General features: G+C 39.0%; 1 protein-coding gene across 2 annotated transcripts in view; it reads right to left on the minus strand.

The window, feature by feature from the left end:
• The window catches only part of MRE11 (MRE11 homolog, double strand break repair nuclease), a 52,857-nt gene that overhangs the window by 22,953 nt on the left and 5,864 nt on the right, over positions 1-24,040 (minus strand). For both annotated transcript variants that reach the window (XM_008051467.2, XM_021709332.1), the window contains exons 4-12: positions 19,492-19,579; positions 18,567-18,708; positions 16,446-16,560; positions 12,764-12,949; positions 11,485-11,656; positions 8,816-8,896; positions 5,866-5,992; positions 3,440-3,540; positions 2,072-2,245 (exon numbers count right to left, since the gene is read on the minus strand). In XM_008051467.2, the coding sequence (XP_008049658.2) occupies positions 2,072-2,245; positions 3,440-3,540; positions 5,866-5,992; positions 8,816-8,896; positions 11,485-11,656; positions 12,764-12,949; positions 16,446-16,560; positions 18,567-18,708; positions 19,492-19,579 (1,186 nt within the window). The remainder of the gene's footprint in view (positions 1-2,071; positions 2,246-3,439; positions 3,541-5,865; positions 5,993-8,815; positions 8,897-11,484; positions 11,657-12,763; positions 12,950-16,445; positions 16,561-18,566; positions 18,709-19,491; positions 19,580-24,040) is intronic.

A 24,040-nucleotide genomic window follows, 5' to 3' on the forward strand; every position in this document is an offset into this window, starting at 1 on the left:
CCAAAAGCCTGAACGGACGGGTGTGAGAGAACACGGTGAAAGAATAGTTAGGGAGCACATCTAGAAAACTCTCTGAAGCAATTCGGAGGAGCACAGAGAGAGTCACAGCTACAGGGTCAGTGGGATGGAGAGTAAATGCATCAACAGCTGGAAAGAAAGAAAGCACATTTGCTATGACTTGGTGGAGGGAAAAGAGCAACTCTTCAACACGCGACCCAGCAGGTGTGTAACAATGCCAGGGTGGTGTGTAGCATGCTGGAAGGGCCAAGCCATTCGCAGAAGGGAAACGAGAGTCAGTGAAAATGCTGAGCAGACAATATGTGCCAGGCAGCATCCTGAGGATTACACAGATTAATTATTTTCATCCCTGCAGTAACTCTGAAGGAGGCTTTATTATCATCCCCATTTTGTAGATGAGAAAATTGAGGCACGGAGAGAATTCATTTTAACAGGTACACAGCTAATAATGGTTTTGATGTCGAACACTGTTGAATATGGGCAGACTATAGTCTCGTCCAGAGCCTACCTGTAAGCCGCCATGCGCCACACACACACACACACACACACACACACATACATAACTCAGGAGACGTGATGTCACTGTGGGCTGGGATGGTCATGTTTTAGTTCAGATATTCATCTGAGAAATCCACTCATGCTAAAAATTAGCAAACCTAATACATCCAGAGTCACAGAGCAATTAGTTTTTGAGTGTAGATTACCTGCCCTAACTGTGAAAGTACTTGGTATTGAATTACCGGCACACACTGACAACAGGAGGCTTTTAAAAGAACCATGTTAACTAAAAACACTAAAACGAAAGCCAAAGATGAGTTTTTAAAATAATGTTGCTTTGTTCTGCTTAGGAGGAATCTGGAAAATATAGAAAGTGACCCCTGTAATACAACCACCCAGAAGTAACTGTTGATTAAATGTCTGGAATATTTTCCTTTATTCTTTATTTATACGCTCACACACTCAAATAAAAATAACTGGAATCATATTGGGCTTAGCCTTGCATCTTCGGAATTCTTTTCCCACTTTTCATTTTCTTCTTTTTTTTAAAGTCCTTCTAATCTAAGAACTATGTTCTCCTTTAAAAATGTAGTATTTAATTGCTGCATAGAATTGTATACGGTGTCTGTGCCAACAGTTATTGTTCCAATACATTTCCAACTATTTCCCACTATAAATAACACAACGATAAATCACTCCAGACATACTCCTCTATCTCACTACTTTCGTAAGAAAATTTTCCAGGGCTGAGTGAAAGGGTAAATCTTCTTAAGTCTCTTGATATACACTGTCAAAATGCTTTTTGATAAAGCTATTCAAACATAATACTCCTGCCAAGAGTATACTAGACAGTATGTGTCTCAAACCATTGTCAATTCAACAAATAAAAATATATTGACTTTGGTTTCTTTGATCATCCCAGGCTAAACACCAGCTTCATTTGCTTATTAGCCATTTACATTTCTTTAGTGAAACACCTATTCATGTCCTTTATTCGTGATTCTATTAAAATGTTTAATATTTTTTAAAAATTTACAAGAGCTCTTTAATATTATATTAGGAATATTAGTCTTTTGTCTACCAACATACAAATATATCCTCCATTTCAATATCTTTTCATTTTGTTTTTTGACAACTTGACATGCAAACATTCAACATTTCTACATAGTGAAATCTAAACCGTTTTTGCTGCATAATTCTTCCACTGCCTTTATGCTTAGACAGAATAAACTTCTTAGAGGAAATTCAAAATCTCAATCAAAACTTACTAAACAACTGGAATGAGCAGGAATTTCCTCCTGCGAGGTTCACTGTAAAGCACTGCAAGGATTTCAAGAGAAGATACTGTCTCCAGGGAATAGTACCGACACTAATGTAAGACTGTTCTAGGCATTTCCTAGGCATTTTCTGACTTAATCCTCATTTTATTAATTCGATTTTATAGATGAGAAAACTAAACAAATCAGAGAGGTTAAACCATGATTTGTCAGAAAAAACTCAGAGCTACTCTTAAAGAGAGACTCTCCAAATAGACCTAGACACCCAAATCAGTTACCTCTTCATCGATTTTGTCTTCCAGGGCATCAATGTGACATTCTTTAAGAAATCGCTGAGTTTTTTCCAGCTGGTATTTCACCAATTCCTCGATGGCATCTTTCTCCTCCTTGTCTACAAATTCTTGCACTGCTTCGCCCATCCCTCTTTCCGTTAGCAGTGAGAGCTGCACGTTCTGTAAGAGAGACACGAATCACGGGTTGCAGAAAGAGCATCTATTTCTTACAAAGTAATTGCATATGAGCAAGGAATATTACAGAATACTACTACCAGGGAGGAACAGAAAAAGGTGACCTCATTATTGAAGGAAGAAAAAACAAAAACAGTGTACAGGAAGCAAGTCTACTGATCAATGTGAAGGGTCAGAAAAAGCAAAGTCAAAACCAGGAAAGGGAGGAGAGTGCAGGACAGGCCAAGACGTCAAGGCCCAAGTGGCCAGGACAGAGCCCAGAAATGGCAGCTGAGGACTAAGACGAGATTAGCCCACATGGCAGGCAGAACAATGGTCCCTAAAGAGGTCCCCATCTTAACCTCTGTGACCTGAGCATACATGGAAAGGGGAACTGAGGGAACTGAGGTGGTTACCCAGCTGTGTGTAAAGGAGGGAGACCTCAGTGACTATCTGGCTGGCCCAGTGTGACCACAAGGGTGCTGGAAACTGGAAGGAAGAGGCAGAAGAAGGGAGCTGGAGACAGAGTGAGCTGTGGGAAAATGGTCAGAGAGATACAACACTGCTGGCTCCGAGATAAAGGGAGAGACCAAGAGCCAAGAAATGCAACACCTCCAAGAAGCAGGAACGGTTAAGGAAATGGGTTCTGCCTGGAGCCTCCAAAGGAACACAGCCATGCCGCCACCTTGAGTTCAGCCCAGCGAGACTGTGCCAGATTTTTGACCCTCAAAACTACAGGACAACACAAGGTGTGCTGTTTTAAACCACTAAGTTTGTGGGAATTTATTTCAGCAGCATAGGAAACTTAATACAAGCAGAGGGTCTTAAGTGTGGCACATACTCAAGATAGTACATTTGAGTGGTGTCACCATCTTGTGGCTGTCTCTGTAAAGTAATTCTGAAATTACATCCAAATGTGAGAAAATCAAATCCATAATTAAAACTTCCGCAACAGAGGTAAAAAGAAAATGAGACTAACAGCATCAACAATAACCACTACATTAATATTAGTAACTAATATTAGGCAAGCACTAATTTTTCTTGATATGCAATTACAAATAAATATAATTAATTGTCACCCCACTTATTTCACAGAAACGTTTTTAGGATTTTGTTTAAACTGTCAATTAAATACATGCTAAGTTAAAATCTGTTATTATAAGACAGCCATTATTCAGAATGTGAACTGTAAGAAATTACCTTCTCCGCGGTTTGAAAATACTGTTTTACAAGGTCTTCTACCCTTAGAGTTGTTCCTTCTGAAGGTTTTGTGATAAGTTTCCCAAAGTTGATCTCTTCTCCTAGAAAACAAGTCCAGAGAAAAAGTAATAGTTTCTACTGCAATGTTAAAGTGGCTAAACTCATTGAAAGTTGTCAGCGGAGAAGGTAAGGCAAACTTTATCAACTGCCAGCTTGCTCAACACGATCAATTTTGAGGCAAGACAGCCATTTTTGCTAATAGTCACAGTCCTTCCCCCACTGTCAGCATTTCTTTCCCGCATCTCCCAGTAGTTACGTCTCTTGCAATTCTTCTGCTGGGGAGACCACGGACCTCAGGAGTCCTCGAGACCCTTTTTCCGGGGGTACGTAAGGTCAAAGCTTCTTTCACAATAACTCTAAGGTGTGAATTTGCCTTTCCGCGGTCTGGGTATTTGTGCTGAAGCCACAAAAGCCACAGGGTAAAACTGGGGCACGGCCTGGGATGAGCGAGGGGAGCAACTCGAAACTCCACCTGCCGTCGTCACCACGCACTCACAGCTCGAGACATGGAAGCCAGTGTCGCTCGAGAATGGCCCGACTTATCAGTTACAAGCATCGATTACATCTCAGCGCTTGAGCACGTTACCTTCCTGACAACCTTCGAGAGACGGGAAACGCACTTCAAGCCAATCTGCTGCATCCCTAAGCAAGACGATCGTCTTGAAAGCAGCAGGCACATACTAGGAAGCACGTGAGCAGGAGGTCAGGAAAGAGTGCAGCATCTACTCTGCCAACGACTTTTGTCAGCTAAACGAATGTCAAGTGTGTGGGACCTGGTGTTAAAGCACAATGAGAAAGATATTCTCGCTGCCCATGAAAATAAACGATGATAATACAAGGTGGTAATCAGAGAATTCTCTGCTCCAGAGACTATGACACACAGAGAAGAAAGCAATGAGCTCTTCTCAAGAAGGATGAAAATTATGTGCAGCTATCAAATGCAGCTGTCATTTGAATTAAGAGTTACAGAATGAAAAGATTCACTGCAAAACAGGGAAACGAACAGTTCAGGCGAGGAAAAGTATATGCAAAAGCCTAAAAGGGAAAGGGCACCAGTGTTTCCCTGGCCAAGTGGCAAGGACAAGCAAACACTGGTCTTTTTTGAATTTCAAGGCAGGAGAGTTAATATTACTTCATAAATCTGATGACGACATTTTACTATGCCAGACACTATGTGGAGACCACTTATACAGTATATCATTTAATCCTCACAACAATCCTATGAGGCAAAAGGTTATTATCCTGCTTTGATAGATAATAAAAATGAACAGTAGAGATTTAGTAATTCCCACTCACATATGCAGTTGAATGGCAGAGCTGGCAAAACAGAAAATATTTTCAACAAAACATGCAAAAAATAATTATTATTGTAAATAAATAAGGCATACAAAAATGCCATTGTTTTTATCGAGCAACTTATGTGTATACAAATTTAAAAAAAAAAATCACTAGAACAAAACTCTCTATGGATGAAATTCAAGCAAGATAAGGTCCTAGTTGTATATTCTGTCTTTTTATGAATGTTATACCCATAACATTTCAAGGAATTGATAAGGATGTACAATTCAAGCAAACCATTATGAAGAAACAACTAATTAAAACCTATAAAATTTGTAAAAAATACAATTCTCTGATATGAGTTTTCTTCTCCCACAGCAGAATTACATAAACTCCATCTAAATATTTAATTGTTTCAGGTCTGATCACAATTTGACAATGAAAATAGAAGCTCATTAAATCTAGGCTAATAAAAACCTAGACAGCTTCCTTGTACATAAAGGTCATGCATTTCTGTGACCATTCTCTGATTCAACAGCTTCACGGAGAAGAGCCTCTATATCTAAAGGATCGATATTTTCTTATGAAAAACCACTATTTCAGTTGGATTATCTTGTTTTATAAATGCTAAAAAGGACAATTAGTTTTTATGAAATTTAATTGAAAATGAATTACTTGGATTATCAGTAACATCAAATTATGGAATATCTCATTCCAAAAGTCTGAAGTCTTCCTAAATCATTATAGGTTTTAAAGTCAAATCACTTAAGCAAAAGTTGAGAGATATTATCTCAACATTAATAATACATAGCAAGTTACAGAAATTTATTCTGAGCAATTACTCAACAGGACTTTTTAGGAAAAACAATGTTTATAGAGAAAGCCTTCCATTTCTTTATTCATATCCATCCACAGGTTTAAGAATTATTGTCAGCTGATTTTTAGAAGACAAGAGATTTAATTATTCCAACTATCAGTTTACTTGTCTAAAATATTACAATCACACTAAAACACCTTCCACTATTATTTTATATTTTTTACTAAATCCTGTAGGGCCATTTTTTAACTTGTAAAAATTAATGGCTTACCTGTTTTTTCCTTTTGCTCTTTATGCCTGAAAAAATGGATGACGTCCTTTGGATTAGCTACCCGATCCACAAACTTCTGGCTAAAGCGAAGAACGCTGAAAGGTTCAAAGCCTCCACTATAGTCCACCTAGAAATACAGGATACCATATGAAGGCCAGGAAACAACTGTCCCTTCTTAGGAAACATGCTTGTCCTTTAGTGTGCACAGTGTTTATGCTTGGTAGTTTTAAATTTATAATTTTCTATAATACAAATAATTACATATGATGCCATGTTTCTGGGCGACACGGTGAAACCCCACCTCTACAAAAAACACAAAAATGAGGCTCTGTGGTGTGTGCCTGCAGGTTGAGGCTGCAAGGAGAACTGCCACCTGTTCACACTCTCCCTCACACTTGTCACTCTGCTAAGTTTTTGTTCGTTTTGTTCTTTGATATCTGTTTATTGTGTTTCTCTGCAAATCTCCACCTCCTCTAAGCTCCACGCATTCAAAACCTCATCCATTTCACCATCACTGCGTCATCAGCATCCACAACAGAAAGGGCTCTGTGAGATGTGTTCAATAATTAATGAGGGCCCTTTAGTCAATAGAATGTAGTTTCGCAATATTACTTACACAGCAGCATCTATTCTTTCGTTTCATAGGTAAATATATTATTTACTGTGTTTAGAGAAAGGAATGCCAATTTTCTGTTTAGAAAGTCTGGTTAGTCAGGCAGACAGATAAGAAAAATGCACTCTTATGTGCCGATGGAAAGGCCTGTGTAATTCCCTGAAGGTGACACTCTTTGTATGGCCAGGACCATCACTACAGCTGCCATGCTATAAAACAGAAAACACTAAATGCTAGAGTTACTGGGTCTTCCCAAAATCCCTCAGACATTTTAATCATTAAACTCCAGCCTAGCCTTTTATTTGCAATTTCTGCTCCTAAGAGTTCCAGAACTTGTTCGTTACGCAAACTTTATTGGGTGTCTGCAATGTTCTAGGCACTCTGCTAAGGGCTAGGAATACAACCATCAATAAAGCAGTGTTGGCTGTCAAGAAATTCATCAGCAACTGGAAAGACAAACATGCAAACAGATAGCTACTGCCACCAGAATGTGACCAGTGCTATAAGAGGCATGTGAAAAAGCAGAATGAGGACACAAAGAAAGCAGCACCAGCTCTCCGGGGAAGTGAGAAGAGGCTTGTGGGAAGAGAGAGGCTCCAGCTGGGGACTGGAGGAGGTACAGAGACAGGCAGAGGGAAGTGCACTTTCCACAGCAGGATCAACATGGGCAAGGATTCCAGGGAAAAAAGAGACCACACCAGGCCCAGGGAGCGGTAGCTTTTCATCCGAGAAGACTGGAGCTGACAATGTGCTACAGGAAAAGGAGGAAGAAGCCCAAGAGGCTGGTTCAGACCAGATCATGGAGGCCCCTGACTGCTATCCGAACAAGTTTAGGGAATGAAGTTGTTTTCAGCAGTGAAGACACCCAACAGTGTGTTTTACAAAGACCATTGCTCCAGGTCATATGACTAGTGGAGGAGCCAGACAAACCCAGGAGGTTTCCAACTCCACCATCTACCTGCCAGGACTTCTCAGATTCTAAAATGTACACACATTTCCAGGGGATTTTGGGAATATGCAGTGGTGTGATGTGGGGCCTGGGATTCTGAATTTTTAACAATTTCCCAATAATGCCAACACCAATGCAAAAAGAACACTCCCTGATGCAGTTTCAGGGGACCCTTGGAAACGTACATCAACAAGGAAGTCCAAGAAAACATTTGGGAGCCATCACTTTATAGGTGGCCAGCAAAGCCACAAGCCTAGAGTGAGAAAAGGGCTAAGAGCTAGGAGGGATACAGACAACTCAGAGATGCCCAAGAAGGATTCAGCAAGACCAACATCTGCAGGGTTGGACAACTGAAGGTCTCCTCTCCCACCTGACATGGGGAGTTCAGAGCCCGATTACAGTGAACTGAGGAGGAGCATGTTGGATGTGGAGCATGCTAAGTATCTACTTTCAGGGCCTGGAAGAGAGTAAGAGGGTAGAAGCTAAGGGAAGGAAAGACACAATGGTAGAGAAGGGGTCTGTTGCTTTTTTCTTTGTTTCCATCATGGAGGAAAAGATCAGCAGGTTCACAGGTATAAGAAACAGGGCAAACAATAACCAAAACAAATCAGCTGCTGTGTAGTACATTAGAAGGATGTGCTACGGAAGAAAAGAGAAACGAAAAGAGGAGGTAGCCAAGTCAGGAGCACTGGAGAGGAGGCACAGGGCTGCAATCTCAACGACTGTGGGGTCTCAGAGAGGAACACAAGGGCAGACCGGAGGAAAGCACAAGTGGGTCTCACATGCTTGGGAAATGCAGGAAGGCCAGGGGCCTGGAACACAGCGCACGAAGACTAAAGATGAAGTCAGACCTGTCATCCTGCCCCTTTGGGAGGCTGAGGTGAGTGGATTGCCTGTGCCCGCGGGTTCAAGACCCGCCTGGGCAGCGAGACCTCCTCTCTACGATAAATCTAAAAATCAGCTGGGCGTGGTAGCGCATGCCTGTAGTTCCGGCTACTCGGAAGGCTGAGGCAGAAGGATCGCTGGAGCCCAGCAGGCGAGGCTGCGGTGGCCAGGAGCGGCTGCTGCACTCCAGTCTGGGCGACTGAGTGAGACTCCAACTCAAAAATAAATAAATAAATAAATATATAAATAAATATATAAAGATGAAGTCAGAGACCTCAGTCAGTCTTTAAATAAAACAGCAAATTAATTAGAACATGAGAAAAATAAAAGTAATTCAATTAAACTGTGATTAGTCAGATCCTTGCTGCTTTATTATTTTTGCCTCCAGTAGTGATTGGTCTTGTTACAAGCACTCTCCTTACTACTCTCAAAAAATCCACATAAATTGTACATTACTGTACTATGAGGATTAATTAAGTTTAACTTATGTAAATAGGACTTACTCGCAGTCGTATAAGAGGCTTCTCTGGTTGTCGAGAATGTCCCAGACGCTCCCGTTCGGCACTTTCTAGCATTGTTTCAATCTCAAATAAATAAATATTAAAAAACAAAGTTTAGCTTAAATCGGCTGAACAGCAACTTATATTACTAACACAGAAACTTTCCTGAACTACACAATCACCTTTATTTCCTAGGTCATTTATAAGACCTTTTAAATATACCTTCTCGTAGTACATCCACTAATACCACTCCTTAATGCTTTTCTTCCAATCTCTAAAGTAATTCTTTCAGAAAACTGAAAGCATTATTCCTGCTCCATTTTCTCTTCATGTTTCCACAAGATTTCCTTCATCTTATCAACTTAAAACCAAATAAATCAAGTTGTTTTAGCCATACCATCCATGGGAGACTGACCAGAGTATTTAGGGCTCCATAACCAAAGAATCTTGGAAGAATTCAAGTTAAAAGAAAATAAAAGCAATTGCTTTCAAATATCTGAAGTTGTCTTATGCTCTAAGAGGACAAAATTATAATATCTCAGACTTGAAAAAGATCTGAGGACAAAAGCACTTCTATATTGTTCTTAAGAAGAAAACCAAGGCACAAGGATGCAGTACTAAAATCCTCTTCACAAGTGATTTTGTGCACAGTGGCTAGATACCTTCATGTGGCCAATGTCACAGATGAGTAACTCTTGTTATTAGAAAGTTCTTGTGTTGTCCAGAATTGTAGCCCACATCTTTAAGTACATAAAAAAAAAGAATGTTCTTGTGTTGGAATAAAAACTGCCCCCTATAACCTAGTTCTGACCTCAAGAACAATATGGAGTAAGTGTTTCTGTCCTCACATCTCTTCCATGTCTAAGATTTTATAATCCTGTCTTTTACACTATAACAATGCAGTCCAACAAAACTTTCTGCAATGATGTTTTATATCTGCATATTCAATATGGCTTCCATGAGCCACCTGTAGGTGTGGAGCACTTGAAAGGTGTCTAATGCAAGTGAGGAACTGAATTTTTAATTAATTACATGTAAACAGCCATGTGTGCTAGTGACTACCATACTGGACCCACAGACCTGTAAGAATATGATCTCCTAGGTCAATTCTTCAATCCAACAAGCATTTATTTATAGAGCACCTTTTTGCCAGGTACTACATCAAGTGCGGAGATATAATAGTAAGATACGGGCCTGGTCCTCAAAGAGCTCAGAAGAGACTCACATGCTTCTAAGTAATAACATAACTAAGTATAATAACCGAAATGTACATCAAGTACAGAGATAACAGAAAGCTGTGTGTACCCCTGGGGCTTAAGCAGACTTCTGTTACTTTCGTGTCATCAGAACCCACTTTCCTCTCTGAATTCACATCCCATTCAAGCTCACAGGATGTAGGTGGAGCTGACCCCATGAAGCTCAACCAGAGGGGATTCTGCCCCTCTAGCAAACGTTTGGCAAAGTCTGAAAACACTGGGAATGTCACTGACTGGGAAGACGAGGTTTACTTGGCACCTGGCTGGCAGAGGCCAGGGAGGACATGGCCAAGCATCCCTTACTGATAGAAAGGCCTCCCCCGGCAAATACTTCTCTCGTCCCAAATGTCAGCTGCGCCCAAGCTGAGAGACTGGGCTGACTCCAAGGAAGGGCACGTGACTCAGGCCTGAACGCAACCAATGCAAAACCAATCAATGCACTCTACAGCTCTCCAGCTCGAGAGACTGGGTTAGGGCTGTACCGGTTTTAATCCAAGTGTGAGTTTCTGGAGTCAGTCATCTTGAAGTCCGCATCTTCTTAAATGCCAAAGTACTGCGAGCTACACGTTGCTCATAAAGCTGTGACACTGAATGGCTTATTCATCTAAGGTTCGGTTCCTTGCATATAAGATGTGGATGGCAGAGCCTATCTGTCTGTAGCACAGCTGACTGGATTAAATGCTGCCAACAACGCACAGTACATATCATGAGGCAGCCAATATTCTTAATCATAGTTATTGTTACATGAATTTTTACAAGAATAAAATGTAAAGTAGAAAGCTGACAAAGAATAAGAACTGCATGTCGGCAATTCACATCATTCTGCTATCAGCTTACATATTATTAAATGCATTCACCCAACCTCTACGGTGGCTTCAGACTTTCTCAGAGGCCTAGCGGTGGCAATTTGCATGGAAAAGGAGGTATGGAATTTAAGCTAAAGCCACAGGGTGCATAGCAAACATGCTTTAATATCATATTTGGGGTAGCTTTCAGCGTGAAAGGGATGCCTACCAGATTATTAGCGAGGTCAAAGCTGTCCTCATGCATCATAATATTCTCCTATTCCCCGATCAAAGTCACTGTCTGCTTTTACAGATAAACTGAACAAATTATCAAATCAGGATTGAGAAAATATTATGCATATATGGGTTTTAAAAAGTCAAGGAAGGAACTGAGCTACTTAATTAAAGCTTCTTTTATATCCAGTATTCTTCCATCTCAGTGACTTAAAAAAAAAGGGGAGGGAATCTCTGGTACAATTAAACTCATTCTCTGAACTACCATGGTTCTTTATAAGCTTCATAAGAATGGAATCAATATAAAGGTTTCCTTCTACTCTATCAAATTATTCAGTTGAAGGTAAATAATTTCTCAACTAAAGTAGATTTCACTGACTTTATCAAAAAGAATTACCTTCTCAAAACAGAAGCTTTGTATGGCCTGGGTTACTCTAGGGTTATCTGGGTTAAAAATGTCTGGGTGATTAGCCAGAACAACATCCTCCATAAAAAACTGCCGCACTGTGTGAAGAGGAATCTTCTGCATATTCATCTTCCTCCCTTTAACATGCAGCAAACCAACATGCCTAAAAAGAAGAGAGATGAGAGCCCAGTCACAATTTAAATTTCCTCAGAAAACGTGCACATCAAAACTCTCAAATTTCTGGGTTTCTATGAAGTATTTCTTTATAAAATCATACCCTTAAAAAGAAATGCTTTTGGCCGTCTGATCTTGCTACTATCACAGTAAAAAATGGTAATATTCTTCTTGCTCAGAATAAAATCCACTCATCCATTATTTTTCAAATATATTTTCAAATATCTGAAGTAATCTCATACTATAAGAGGACCAGATTATAAAATCTTGGACTTGAAAGAGATTTGAGGACAAAAGACTACACAAAATGATCAACCATCATAAATAAACCTATCATACAATTAACCTACCTTAAGCCTATGGAATGATGAGATTATTGCAGCAAAAATTTCTTATGAATTGGGTCGAGAGCCGGGCTCGGTGGCTCAGCCTGTAATCCCACACCTTGGGAGGCTGAGGTGAGTGGATTGCCTGAGCCCGCGGGTTCGAGACCCGCCTGGGCAGTGAGACCTATCTCTACAATAAATCAAAAAATCAGCCGGGCATGGTAGCGCATGCCTGTAATTCCGGCTACTTGGAAGGCTGAGGTGGAAGGATCACCGGAGCCCAGCAGGTTGAGGCTGCGGTGAAGTGGCCACTGCACTCCAGTCTGGGCGACAGACTGAGACTCCAACTCAAAAAAAAAAAAAAAAAAAAGAATTGGGTCGAAATATAGAATAATCACTTCTTTTTCTTTTCCCTCTCCCATATTAGGTACAATATTTATTATACTTATCATGATACCTATTTTTCCTTATGAGACTATATATATGTTTAGACATGCTGCATCCCTGTGACTTGGCCACCTGAAAATATTTAGTCACTATGTGAAGAGGACTATTTCTATACCCCTGTGGCATAGTTTTCTTCTTAAGAACAATATAGAAATGTTTTGTCCTCAGATCTCTTTCAAGTCTAAGATTTTATAACCCTGTTCTCTTATATTTTACCATATAAATAACAATACTGTCAAGGCCCTAAAACCATGGAATGATGAGATTATTACAGCACAGGTTTTTTTTTAAGAAATTAGTTGAAATATATAACAATCACTTACTTCTTTACAGCTTCTCCTGGAGAAAGAGAAGTAACCACTGAACTTCCAGGTTGTGATATATAAAAGAGTTGTTGTTCATTTTTGGCAGGAGCTATTTTACATTCATGTTCATGGCCCCAAATAATAAGATCAATGAAGTCATCCAAAAATTGTTCTGGAATGAAGTTTGTACTTCCATGTTTACTCCTACACCAAAATTTTGAAAAATAAATAAAATAAATTTACAGCAGTATATAAAAATTCATATTCCTTAAGCCCATACAGATCTTTTTCTCCATTCACCAAAGATCTTATGACAATCTTCTAAGAAACTTCAAGGAATTGAGAATGCAAAGATAATGAATATCTAATTCCTGATCTTGATGGTTTTCCAAACTTGCAGGACACACACAAAAGGACCCTAGAAGAGAAAGTCAACAGTTCTATATTTACAGGAAGATCAGGAAAGACTTTTACTCTTCGGTCAAGTCAGAAAAGCATGCTCTCTATCAATGATAGAAACCTATACATCAGTCTGATTATACACCCTCCCCCCCAAAATTACAGAAAATAAAAGTGAATTAAATATAAACGTGTCACTCAGCCTGTAATCCTGTGCCTTTGGGAGGCTGAGGTGAGTGGATTGCCTGAGCCCTGGGCAACTTGGCAAGACCTCATCTCTACAATAAATCAAAAAATCAGCCGGGCGTGGTAGCGTATGCCTGTAATTCTGGCTACTTGGAAGGCTGAGGTGGAAGGATCACCGGAGCACAGAAGGTCGAGGCTGCGGTGGCCAGGAGCGGCCACTGCACTCCAGTCTGGGCAACAGAGTGAGACTCCAACTCAAAAAAAAAAAAAAAAATGTGTCTAATAAAATCATGGTTTTTTTTTTTACTAGTTATAAAAATGATAGGAGTAAAAATGTCAATCTTACATAAAAGATAAGCTTTTTCTTTTTTGAGTTGGAGTCTCACTCCATTGCGCAGACTGGAGTGTAGTGGCATGCTCCTGGCCACCGCAGCTTCGACCCACTGGGCTCCGGTGATCCTTCCACCTCAGCCTTCCGAGTAGCCGGAATTACAGGCACATGTTACCATGCCCAGCTGATTTTTTTTTTATTCCTTGTAGAGATGAGGTCTCGCCAAGTTGCCAGGGCGGGTCTCGAACCCGCGGGTTCAGGCAATCCAGTCACCTTGGCCTCCCAAAGCGCTGGGATTACAGGCTGAGCCACCGAGCCTGGCAGCATTTTCAATATTAATTATATATAAGTGATTTGCAAACTGTGGTTTTATATCTAGATTAGTTATTATTAAAGATATGTGAAATCCAAGGTGACAGAAGATAAGAAGAAAAACGTTTCCCTAACATTAACTTATATCACTGGGGATTTAAGTAAAACTGTTGAAATACTTCAACATAGCATTTATTTACTCCAAACCAATATTTACTGAGAAGTTCATTCCTTCATCTACAATATTTACCATGAAGATATTTACTAAGTGTCCCAGGTTTCTCATAGATATTGAAGACACAGTATCAAACAAAGTTCTTGTTTTAATGTGGGAAACAGGCAATACAGGCTGGGTATCCCTAATCTGAAAACTAGAACTCCAACATGCTACAAATCCACAACTTGTAAAGTGCCAAGACACAAGTGAAAAATTCCACACAGAATTAACACAAACTTTGCTTCATGCACAAAATTATTTATGAAAATTGTACAAAATTACTGTCAGGTTATATGTATAGGAGTATATGAAACAAAAACGAATTTCAAATTTAGACTTGGGTTCTATCCCCAAGGTATCACATCGTGTGTATGCAAAAACTCCAAAATCTGAAGCACTTCTGGTCCCATGCATTTCAGATAAGGGATACTCAACCTGTCGTCCAGTGTGTGTGTGTGTGTGTGTGTGTATGTGTGAATACATACAAAAATAAAGTGTCAGGAGCGCAGCATGACTACACAGAATGAACACAGGGAAGACAGCAAACACAGCCAGGGAAGTGGCAGGCTTGTGTGTCCAGAAATGTTTGTGGTAAACAAACGTCTAACGTGACAACCCCTCAGAGGTGCCTTCTCTACCAATGTCACAGCCATCACTGCTGATACCTCATATCTCTGACTTCCATGGCCAAATAATCAACCCTGCGTCTTCACGTCTCTCCCTTCATCCATACTGCACCCTACCAACACAATAAAACTTCTTAAGACTACTAACAAAAGCGGGTCTAGCTACACTTCCATATTCTGGAAAAACACTTACATATATGTCTAAGAATGTTCATGACAGCAAAATTAATAGAAGCAAAAAACTGGAAGAAAACATTGACTGACAGGAGGCAAAGCATAACTGTACACGTCAATAAAAATGAATTACACTTCCACTTCTAAGCACAGAAACAGATGAATCTCAGTAATGTCAGAGTGAACACAGGTTAGCTGTAAAATATACAGTATGACACAATTACGGGTATACACATGATTAAACAATAAGGAAAAGCAATGGAATAATTAATTCAAAATTAAGACTACTGCTTCCTGAGGGACCCAAGAGACTCAAAAAAAGCTATACTTGCTGTAAAAGAAGCATTCACTGTATTTTATATATCCTTGCCTCACGTTCACTATATTTTATGAATTCTTAGTATTTTAAATCCTACCTCAGACCCCGTAGGACTAGGTACATTCCTTTGCCTGGTAGTGACTGTGATTGTAAAGTTATACAATGTTTTAAGCAGTGTGTGTATTTAAAACTTTGTTAAGCTTCTGTTTATCCCAATTGCCATGTTGGCTTCTTCTGCTTCTGCAACAGGGTGTAAATGTTAAGCAATAAGCCCCTTCCGGACACTCCTTTGCTTAGATTATGGTAGACTCTGTGGCCCTAGCCACTCTCCTGGTGGGCTCTGTGATGTTTCCAACCTCCTGCTCATATGCCAAAGTTAATTTACGCGCATTGACTGTGTAAACTTAGCTTATCCGGCATTCCACTCTGCCCGTTTAGCTGTTTCCCGTCAATCACAGGCAACTGAGCTCGAGCCCACGCAAAAACAAAAACAAACCAACCAATCTCAAGCGCCTCTGTCCCTTGACATCACCGCGGACCAGATTGGGGACTAATTATGCAAGGTTCGCGGACTTCGGTTTCTACGTCATGACCTCTTTTAATTGGTTAATGTTGTAAGCCTAGGAAAAACCAGTCACGCCCAGCACCCCCCCCCGTAATTGTGCATAAAAACTGCTTGCTATACTGGATCGGGGCTCTCAAGTTCGAGCCGCTGCATCGGTTTCAGTTTGTGAGCCCAGACTCGAGCCTGAATAAAGACCCTCGTGTGTTTGCATTGGAGCTGGCTCTTTGGTGGTCTCTTGGATTTAGAATTTGGGGTTTAACACTTCCCTCTGAGGTACAGGGAAGTCGACGGGATCAGGGAAGGGGGACAGGATAATGTACTAGTAAGAATCTACTTTTATGCTGAATTTAAGGAGATTCATTTTATGATTGCTCTTGTGCCTTATCCATAAGCCGCATTCTTACAGGTAGTAATGTGACCTCAAAACGAAGTCACACAAAGCAAATTTAAGTTTTGCCTGATTCTGCATTGACAACCTTAAAGATTAAGGGCATTTTACTGTAGGTGAGCTTAGAAATAGATTTGAGGAACCTCAGTACTTGGCTCAGAATTTTTTAGAGAATACTTTTACCTGTTCTGATGAATCACAAGTAAGTTAAACCAAGAGTTCTCGTCTTCTTTTGGTCTCAACATTGTTACTTTTTTATTGACAAACATTCGATAGAGTCTTTCATCTGGAATGGATCCTGAAATGAACATCGCATTACTTTTGAAATTGTTTTCTTACTTTGGTTTGTAAAATAAATATACTTCACTTCTAAATTAGGTGTTTCTCAAAGTACTTCATTTTACTGTTTAGATATATATTTGAATTCTGCAACCACTTAAAAATAGGTATGCTCTAGGTTCTTGATAGCATTCAGTTGCATTCAAAAAATGTTTTCCATTTCAGACTTACATACTTTTAAAATCAGTACGATGTGAAATAAAAATGTGAGTTTCCTATGCTTAAATACTTTTTAAGATTTCTAGCAATACTATTTTTAGCTTTGCTATATTATAAATTATAATATATATTTATAAGTATATTATAAATTATAATATATATTTATAAGTATATTATAAATTATAATATATATTTATAAGTATATTATAAATTATAAGTATACACATTATAATATGCAAAAATAGGCTTAAAATGAATGATAAAAATGTTTTAAAAACAATAATCTTAGGTATATCATTTTAAAATAAACAATATTGTGCTTTTAAAATAATTCAGTGACTTGCAACTAAGTCTTCTCATATTCCATAGGCTTGCCTTGGTCTGGTCAAGGACACCAATAAAAACAGGTCATCAAAATAACTACAAAATGTTATCAAGGGGAAATAGCCAGGATGCTGTGATGGAGAGTAACAATGCGGGTTGGGAGGGGCGGACAGTGTGGCCACTTTATATGATGATTAGAGAAGGTCTCAGAAGAAAAGCCAATCATGTAGAAGGAGCTACAAGTAGCCTGGTTCTCACAGAGAGCTCCCCAGGTATGGCCAACAGAAGAGACAACGGAGGCGGAAGGTGGAACATACAAGTGGAGACAAAAATCTCAAGGCATACCAAGCCCAAGGCATCGGAAAACTAATCTACTGAGGAGCTGAGGTGCTGAAAACACCGACAAGGATGAAGGCAGGCAGGCAAAAGCTGTGAGAGGACAAGGCAGGCAGTCTAGGCAGAGGCATGAGCTTCAGAGCAGGGTGTCTGCAGGAAGGGAAGAGGAAGAGGGCAGAGCAGGAAGAACAGCAAGCCCTCTTCTGCCCAAAAACCCCGGGGAAGGGAACTGGGCGGGCGGTGGGGGGATGACACACAGGACCATTGGGACCAGTGGGCTTCCCGGAAGGCAACATTCAAAGAAGAGACGATGATAGAAGTAATTTATTAATTATAAGGAGTTCCAGAATTTACAGCGAAGGCTTGAGGTGTGGGTAAGGGTGGAGGGTGGAGACAGAGTCCAGTTAAGAAGGTGGAACAGGATGAGCTAAGAGTTTGGGAGAAAATGGAGCACTGAGGAGATGTACTTCTGGTGGTGACTGAGGCATCACACAATCTGACCTTCGTCTGAACACAGAAAGAAAAACCATTTTCTGGAGCCATGATCCCTAACACTGCAGTGATTAAAACCACTGTAACTGACTTTTTTAAAAAGTATATTTCACTTCCTGCTCTGTCATTCGCAGAATCAGATGATACCCAGGTCTCATTTTCCATATCTTTAAAATATAAACAACCACGATACTTTTCTACTTCCAAGAGACTGTGAAGGCTGGGCAAAGACTATAAGTAGTGTCACCTTAGACCTTTCAAAGACTTCCAAGATATCAGAACGTGGCTTTGCTAATAATCAACAATTCTAACATTCAGGATTCTATATCTGAGTCTAAAAGAAAAAAGTCCGAAATAATAAACAGATAGTAAAAGAAAAATATTTTTTCACCAAGACTGCTATTAAAAATTAATATCTACTCCAACTTTCTTTTGATTAAACAACAACAAAACCAAGTATCAACTGTTACTGGTTCTTATTAACTACTAAAAAATGTTTACCAAAATCTTCTATGATTTTTTACAATCACCAAAAAGGAATCATTAGATTGGCTCATTATTTTTCCAAAATTTTATTTTGGAGAAAATTCCTCCAAAACTTCATTCCCCAATTGCTTAAACATCTATCGACACAAATAAATAAAACCAACTTACCTAAACCATATAGTGCAAGTTTTGTGCTTCCTTTTTGAAGCAAAACTGGGCTGATATCGATCTTTTCCACGGACATTGAACGTCCAAAGTGATTTACAAATCCAGCACAACTTAAAATATCCAGGGCACAGAGTGCATCTGCCTATGCAAAATAATTCAAAAGATATTAATGTGTCGACAAAAATAAGTGATCTGAATGCATATCCTATTGCCTATTAAAAGCATAATCCATGCACTAGTGACAAAAACAGAGACAAGCACCCTCTCGAAACAAAATTACAATAGTAAAGTATTTGCCACTTCATTTTTCTATTGTAAACCATCTACAGCACATGGAATCATCCAGGAAATGCAAAGTGAACATCTCATCAGAACATTTGATGTCTTGGCCACTAAAAACTAAAAATCAGCCATGAAATAAATGCTTTGTAATATCAAGCGGACCTTTTAAAACCTGGGGAAAAAAGACTGTAGGTAATTGACAATTCATGATATTAACGACCACATGAAACACAAAGACACTTCGCCTTAAGGATTGCTAGTCTACTTCCATATCAAACAGGCAATAAAATAATCGAATTTAGGTTTAAAGAGTTTCATAAAACAGTAATTTCTTGCAAGTGAGATTTTTGCAAGACAGACATAAAAGCACTGGTAAACTGCAAAACACTACACAAATGTGCAGTGTTTATCCCATCTCCTAGCTACTTACTGTTAACCTCAGCACTAAGAAAACAAAAGCACAGCTCATACACCAATTCTTAACCCAAATTTTTTTTAAAAAATCTAAAAAGAAGTATAAAAGTTTATATGAAGTCAATCTGACTAAAATTGCTGGAAAAGGGGGAGGAATAATTTCCACAGACCAGTTAAGCAGGTCATTTCCAAAGTGTCAACAAACTATAAGAAAACAATAATTAATTACCCCTGTGGGATCATCGTGGTTGCCATGGATACTGAACACTGGAATTGAAATGTTGAGATTGCCATCTTGGTAGTTCACCCACGGAAACCTTCAAACAAAAAAATTAAAATACCTTAAGGAACCAAAGTTGTATTCCCAAAATTTCTCCTCTAAGAAATCAATGCAATCATGGGCAAATTTTATGATCCACATTGCCAAATGACTACTAGTTTAGAGCTTTACAAAATAAACCCACAGGCAACAATTCATTTCAATTAAACTCTGAAAACATCTCGAAACACTACATTTTAAAGAAAACTCTACTACAATAAATGGTGCTTATAAACTATATGAAACAGTAGCATATCTGATTAACAAGAAGCTAACAGGCCTTTGAAATTTTAAAAACCTTTGTGTAAGGCTTTTATTTGGAATGGGGAAAGGAGGGAACACACATGAACAGCAGAACCCAGAAGGTGCAGGTAAAAACTCCCAGCTCTGTCACTTACCACCTACGCAACCTCCAGTCTCACGCCGGCTCGAGGCAGCCAGTTCCTCTTCTCAGAGGCAAAGAATGCATTCTAGTGCATCCTTGTAAAAGGTCTCATATTTACATCAGCCAACAAGTACATCTCTTCCTCCTTACACAAATGGCAGCACAGTATTTATGTCTGCATCCTGCTTTTAACACTCAGCATATTTTAGAAGTCGCTCTACCTTAGCATGTGAAGAGCTTCCTTCTGTTCCATTATATAGATTACTATGGTATTTGAGCAGTTCCCTACCAATGGACACTCAAATGCGTCCAGTCCTTTGTTTTCCAAAAAATGCTAGAGTAATCTTGTACAGTGAGTAATCTTGTTGCCCTTGTGAGAGGAAATCATGTTAAAAAAAAAAAAAAACCTGAAAGGGAATTGTTGGGTCAAAAGTACACACATCTGTAATTTTGACAGCTGCTGCCAAATTGCCTCCAGGAAGCTGTTAAAATGTATACGTAACACAAAGCAAAGCACAAAGGGGACAGTTCCCCCTTCCTCACTAATGTAGTATGCTATCAAGCTTTTAAATCTATCCCAAGTGGCTCTCAACCCTGTGAGCATGTGAGAATTATCTTGGGGACCTTTTAAGACAGATCAATGCCCAGGATACACATGGAGAGACTCGAAGTCAGGTGGCCTAGAGACTGAGCATCAGTATTTTTTAAGATTCTTAAGCAACTGTCCTACACACTCAGGATTCAGAATCAAGGATCTATGCCAACCTGATAGGAGAAAAATATTTCGACAAAGCTTTATTTTGAGTCTTCCTTATGAATAAGATGAAACTTCTTTTAAATGTTTAAGTATCATTTTATTTCCTGTTCTGCCAACTATGTCCATATTCCTTACCTATTTCTTATTAACTCATGGATTTACAGTCCGGAAACAACTATTTATTTGGGACATTCAGCCTTAATGTGCAATGAGTTGCAAATATTCTCCTTGAATGAACTGACTTTTGACTTTGCTTCAGGCAGTTCTTGTGATAGACATTTATTTTTACAAAGACATTAAATGTATCAGTCTTTTATGGCTTGTGGGTTTTGTATCATACTTTCGGAAAAGACTTTTCCACATCTAGATTTTTAAAATATGTCTAACAGTTTTTTCTAGAAGTTCTATTAAATAATCCATATTTTTTTCCAAGGTGTGAAAAATTTCACCAAAAACTAAATTCCCTATGCATTTGAGGCTATTTCTGGAGTTTTTATTCTCTTTCACTTGTCAATTCACGAGGCATACCACATTTTTAATTGCTGTAGCATCATATTTTAAGACCTATTGGGTTACTCATTTGTTAGTAGTCTTTTCAGAATTTCCCTGTTTTGAGTTTCTATTTAAGCTAGTAAAATGGAAGATGACATTATCCAGAATGCAACACAGAGATAAAGTTATGAGCTACATATTAAAAAGAGAGATATAAATGATATTTAGAAAGGAAGAGAAACAATGTTTGAAAATGCAATCAATAAGAATTCCCCAAATTGCAAACTTACTAGACTAAAATGCAAGAAGCCCAAGCAGGAGAAACAGAATGGAATCCACAGATAAATAAGAATGCAAATGCTACAGACACCAGGAAAATCGTACAGCTGCCTAAATGTTTTCTCATGCCAGTCACTATTCTAAGCAATCTTCATTCCTATTAACTCAACCTTCACAACAACTCTCTAAGATTGGCCTGATTCTTTCCCATTTTATAAGTGATGGGAAGTAAAGCAATTAAGTGACTAACCCAGCCTTGTAACTATTACATGTCAGCATCTGATCTCAGACCATCTTACACCAGAATTCATGCTCTTAACCACTGTGCCATACTGTCTTCCCAGCAATTAACAGTAGACTCCTTAAAAGCAACAGAAAAACAAGTTTACCACCCACTGACACTCAATGAAAAAAACTACTGAAAACTGCACTTCAGGAAGAAGGAAACTGAATCTAGGCAAAAGGAATGAAGTACAAGAAACAACAGGAGCAAAAGCAGGTAAGCATGTCTCCAGGGCCAGGGAAGCAATTTAAAAACAAAAGGCAGCTTCAAAGTAAGATGAAAGAACAAAGAAAACACTCAAGTTCAATGACATCAGTCCTACATTTGAACAGAAGAAGGGTAGAGATACCCATCAGATTTCTTAAAAACAAAGGCAAATGTGAATGATTACAGAGATCTCTTAAAACCCAATTCTATTCTCAGCCAAACTATCAGTCAAGAGAAAGTTAAAAGTAGAAAATTCCTTACAGATAAAACCTCAAAAAAATTACCTCCCAATATAAACTCATTTTAAAAAAATAGACAAGAAATAAACATGGTACATCAATTATCACAAGTCAGTATGTATAATACACGTACTTTTTAGCTCTATCCACTGTGAGAGCCTAAGTTTCCAAGTCCCACTCTTCAAAAGGAACCCCAGCTCCTTGAAGAAAAATGGCTGAGTTTAGAGCTAGGGAAGAGAAAATGCAGAACTAGCCTAGACCATCTTACCGTGGAAAGACACAACGGATGTGGGGCACAACAGAAGGACATAGGGCCGACCTAAAAGGAAGCCCAACTGCTGAAGATGGACAATTTGAGCAACACGTATACAGTTTTAAGTTATAAACCAAAGGAAAAAAATAAATTCCTAATGATGTAGACAACTGAATAAATAAATAAGTAAATGGAGGAACGGGGACAAATCTTCCTTACAGAAGAATCCCAATTCAAAAATGTAGAAAGAATATAGAAAATAAAAGATCACCATTAGAACATCACAGTTTTAACTGCTGTGGGTGAGATCCACTGATGAATGCTAAAGTTAGGAGATACTTTAAGGAGAAATAACCTCAAAATATCTCCCTTAAAATATTTATGAATTACTTTGGTTGTTTTAACTTACGTCCACAAATTCTTTGACATACCTCCCGCTGGAAGTGAAGCTTAACTCCCCTCCCTTGGAGTACGGACTGGATTTAGGGACTCACTTTTAACAAACCACTTACGGTGTTCCGCAGAGGCTGCCCTGGAGCACTTCTCTGCCCAGACATCATTATGCAGCCACAAAGAAGAACAAAATTATGGACTTCACAGAAACCTGGATGTATTTAGAGTCTATCATACTTGGTGATTTATCACAGAAACAAAGTACTGAGTACCATATGTTCTCATTCATAAGCAGACCCTGGATATTTACCATAATACTTTAAGAAAGGGATTGGCAGTAGCTGGAAACCACCAGGGGAGGGAAGGGGGGCACATAACATCATTAAGGGTAGCTGACCTCAAACCAGGCGAAGTGGGGACCAGAGGGAGGCCCAAACTTTACCTGTAAAATGACCACTTGAATACCTAGTCCTGAACTGAACCCCACATCTTTAAAATAAAATAAATTTTTTAAAAAGAGAAAAACCACGTACAGAAAAGGAAAATAACAAACTTACACTGGAAAAACCTGGAAGACACTACCTCACACCCGTGATCAAACCAGTGATCAAGGCTAACATCGCCTGTGATAAGTCATGTTAACGTCATGACCCTCCTGATACGATGCTGTCTGAAGAGCACTTCATCGCTGGGTTACTTTCTCCCCAAATCAATCCATAATCCCAGTCTAATCATGAGAAAACAAGAGAAAAATCCAAACTGAGAGATGTTCTACAGAACACACAACTACCACTTTTCGAAAGTGTCAGAGCCACGCAAAACAAAGAAAGAGAACTTGACACAGGCAGAAAGAGACTAAGGAAGCATTTTAGCTAAAGGCAGTGTGGTATCCCTTGCAATGTTTAAGGAAAGACATGACGGTATCTCTATAACATGAGGTTCCAGATTAATTATCACAAATAATTCAAAGGTACAAACTTAAGGAAACAGAATGACAGATTTGACTACATAAAAATAAAATATTTCTGTCAACAAAAAAGTCCACAAAGTCAAAAGACAAGCCACTAATTAGGAAAAAATATATATGCCTAACAAAAGTTTCGTAAATAGATTAACTTCTGCAAGTCAGGTAGGAAAAGACCAAAAAAAACCCCCCAATTTTTAAACTAGG

Source organism: Carlito syrichta, unplaced genomic scaffold (genome assembly GCF_000164805.1).
Source record: "Carlito syrichta isolate Samal-C Ts95f unplaced genomic scaffold, Tarsius_syrichta-2.0.1 Scaffold174579, whole genome shotgun sequence".
Taxonomy (NCBI): domain Eukaryota; kingdom Metazoa; phylum Chordata; class Mammalia; order Primates; family Tarsiidae; genus Carlito; species Carlito syrichta.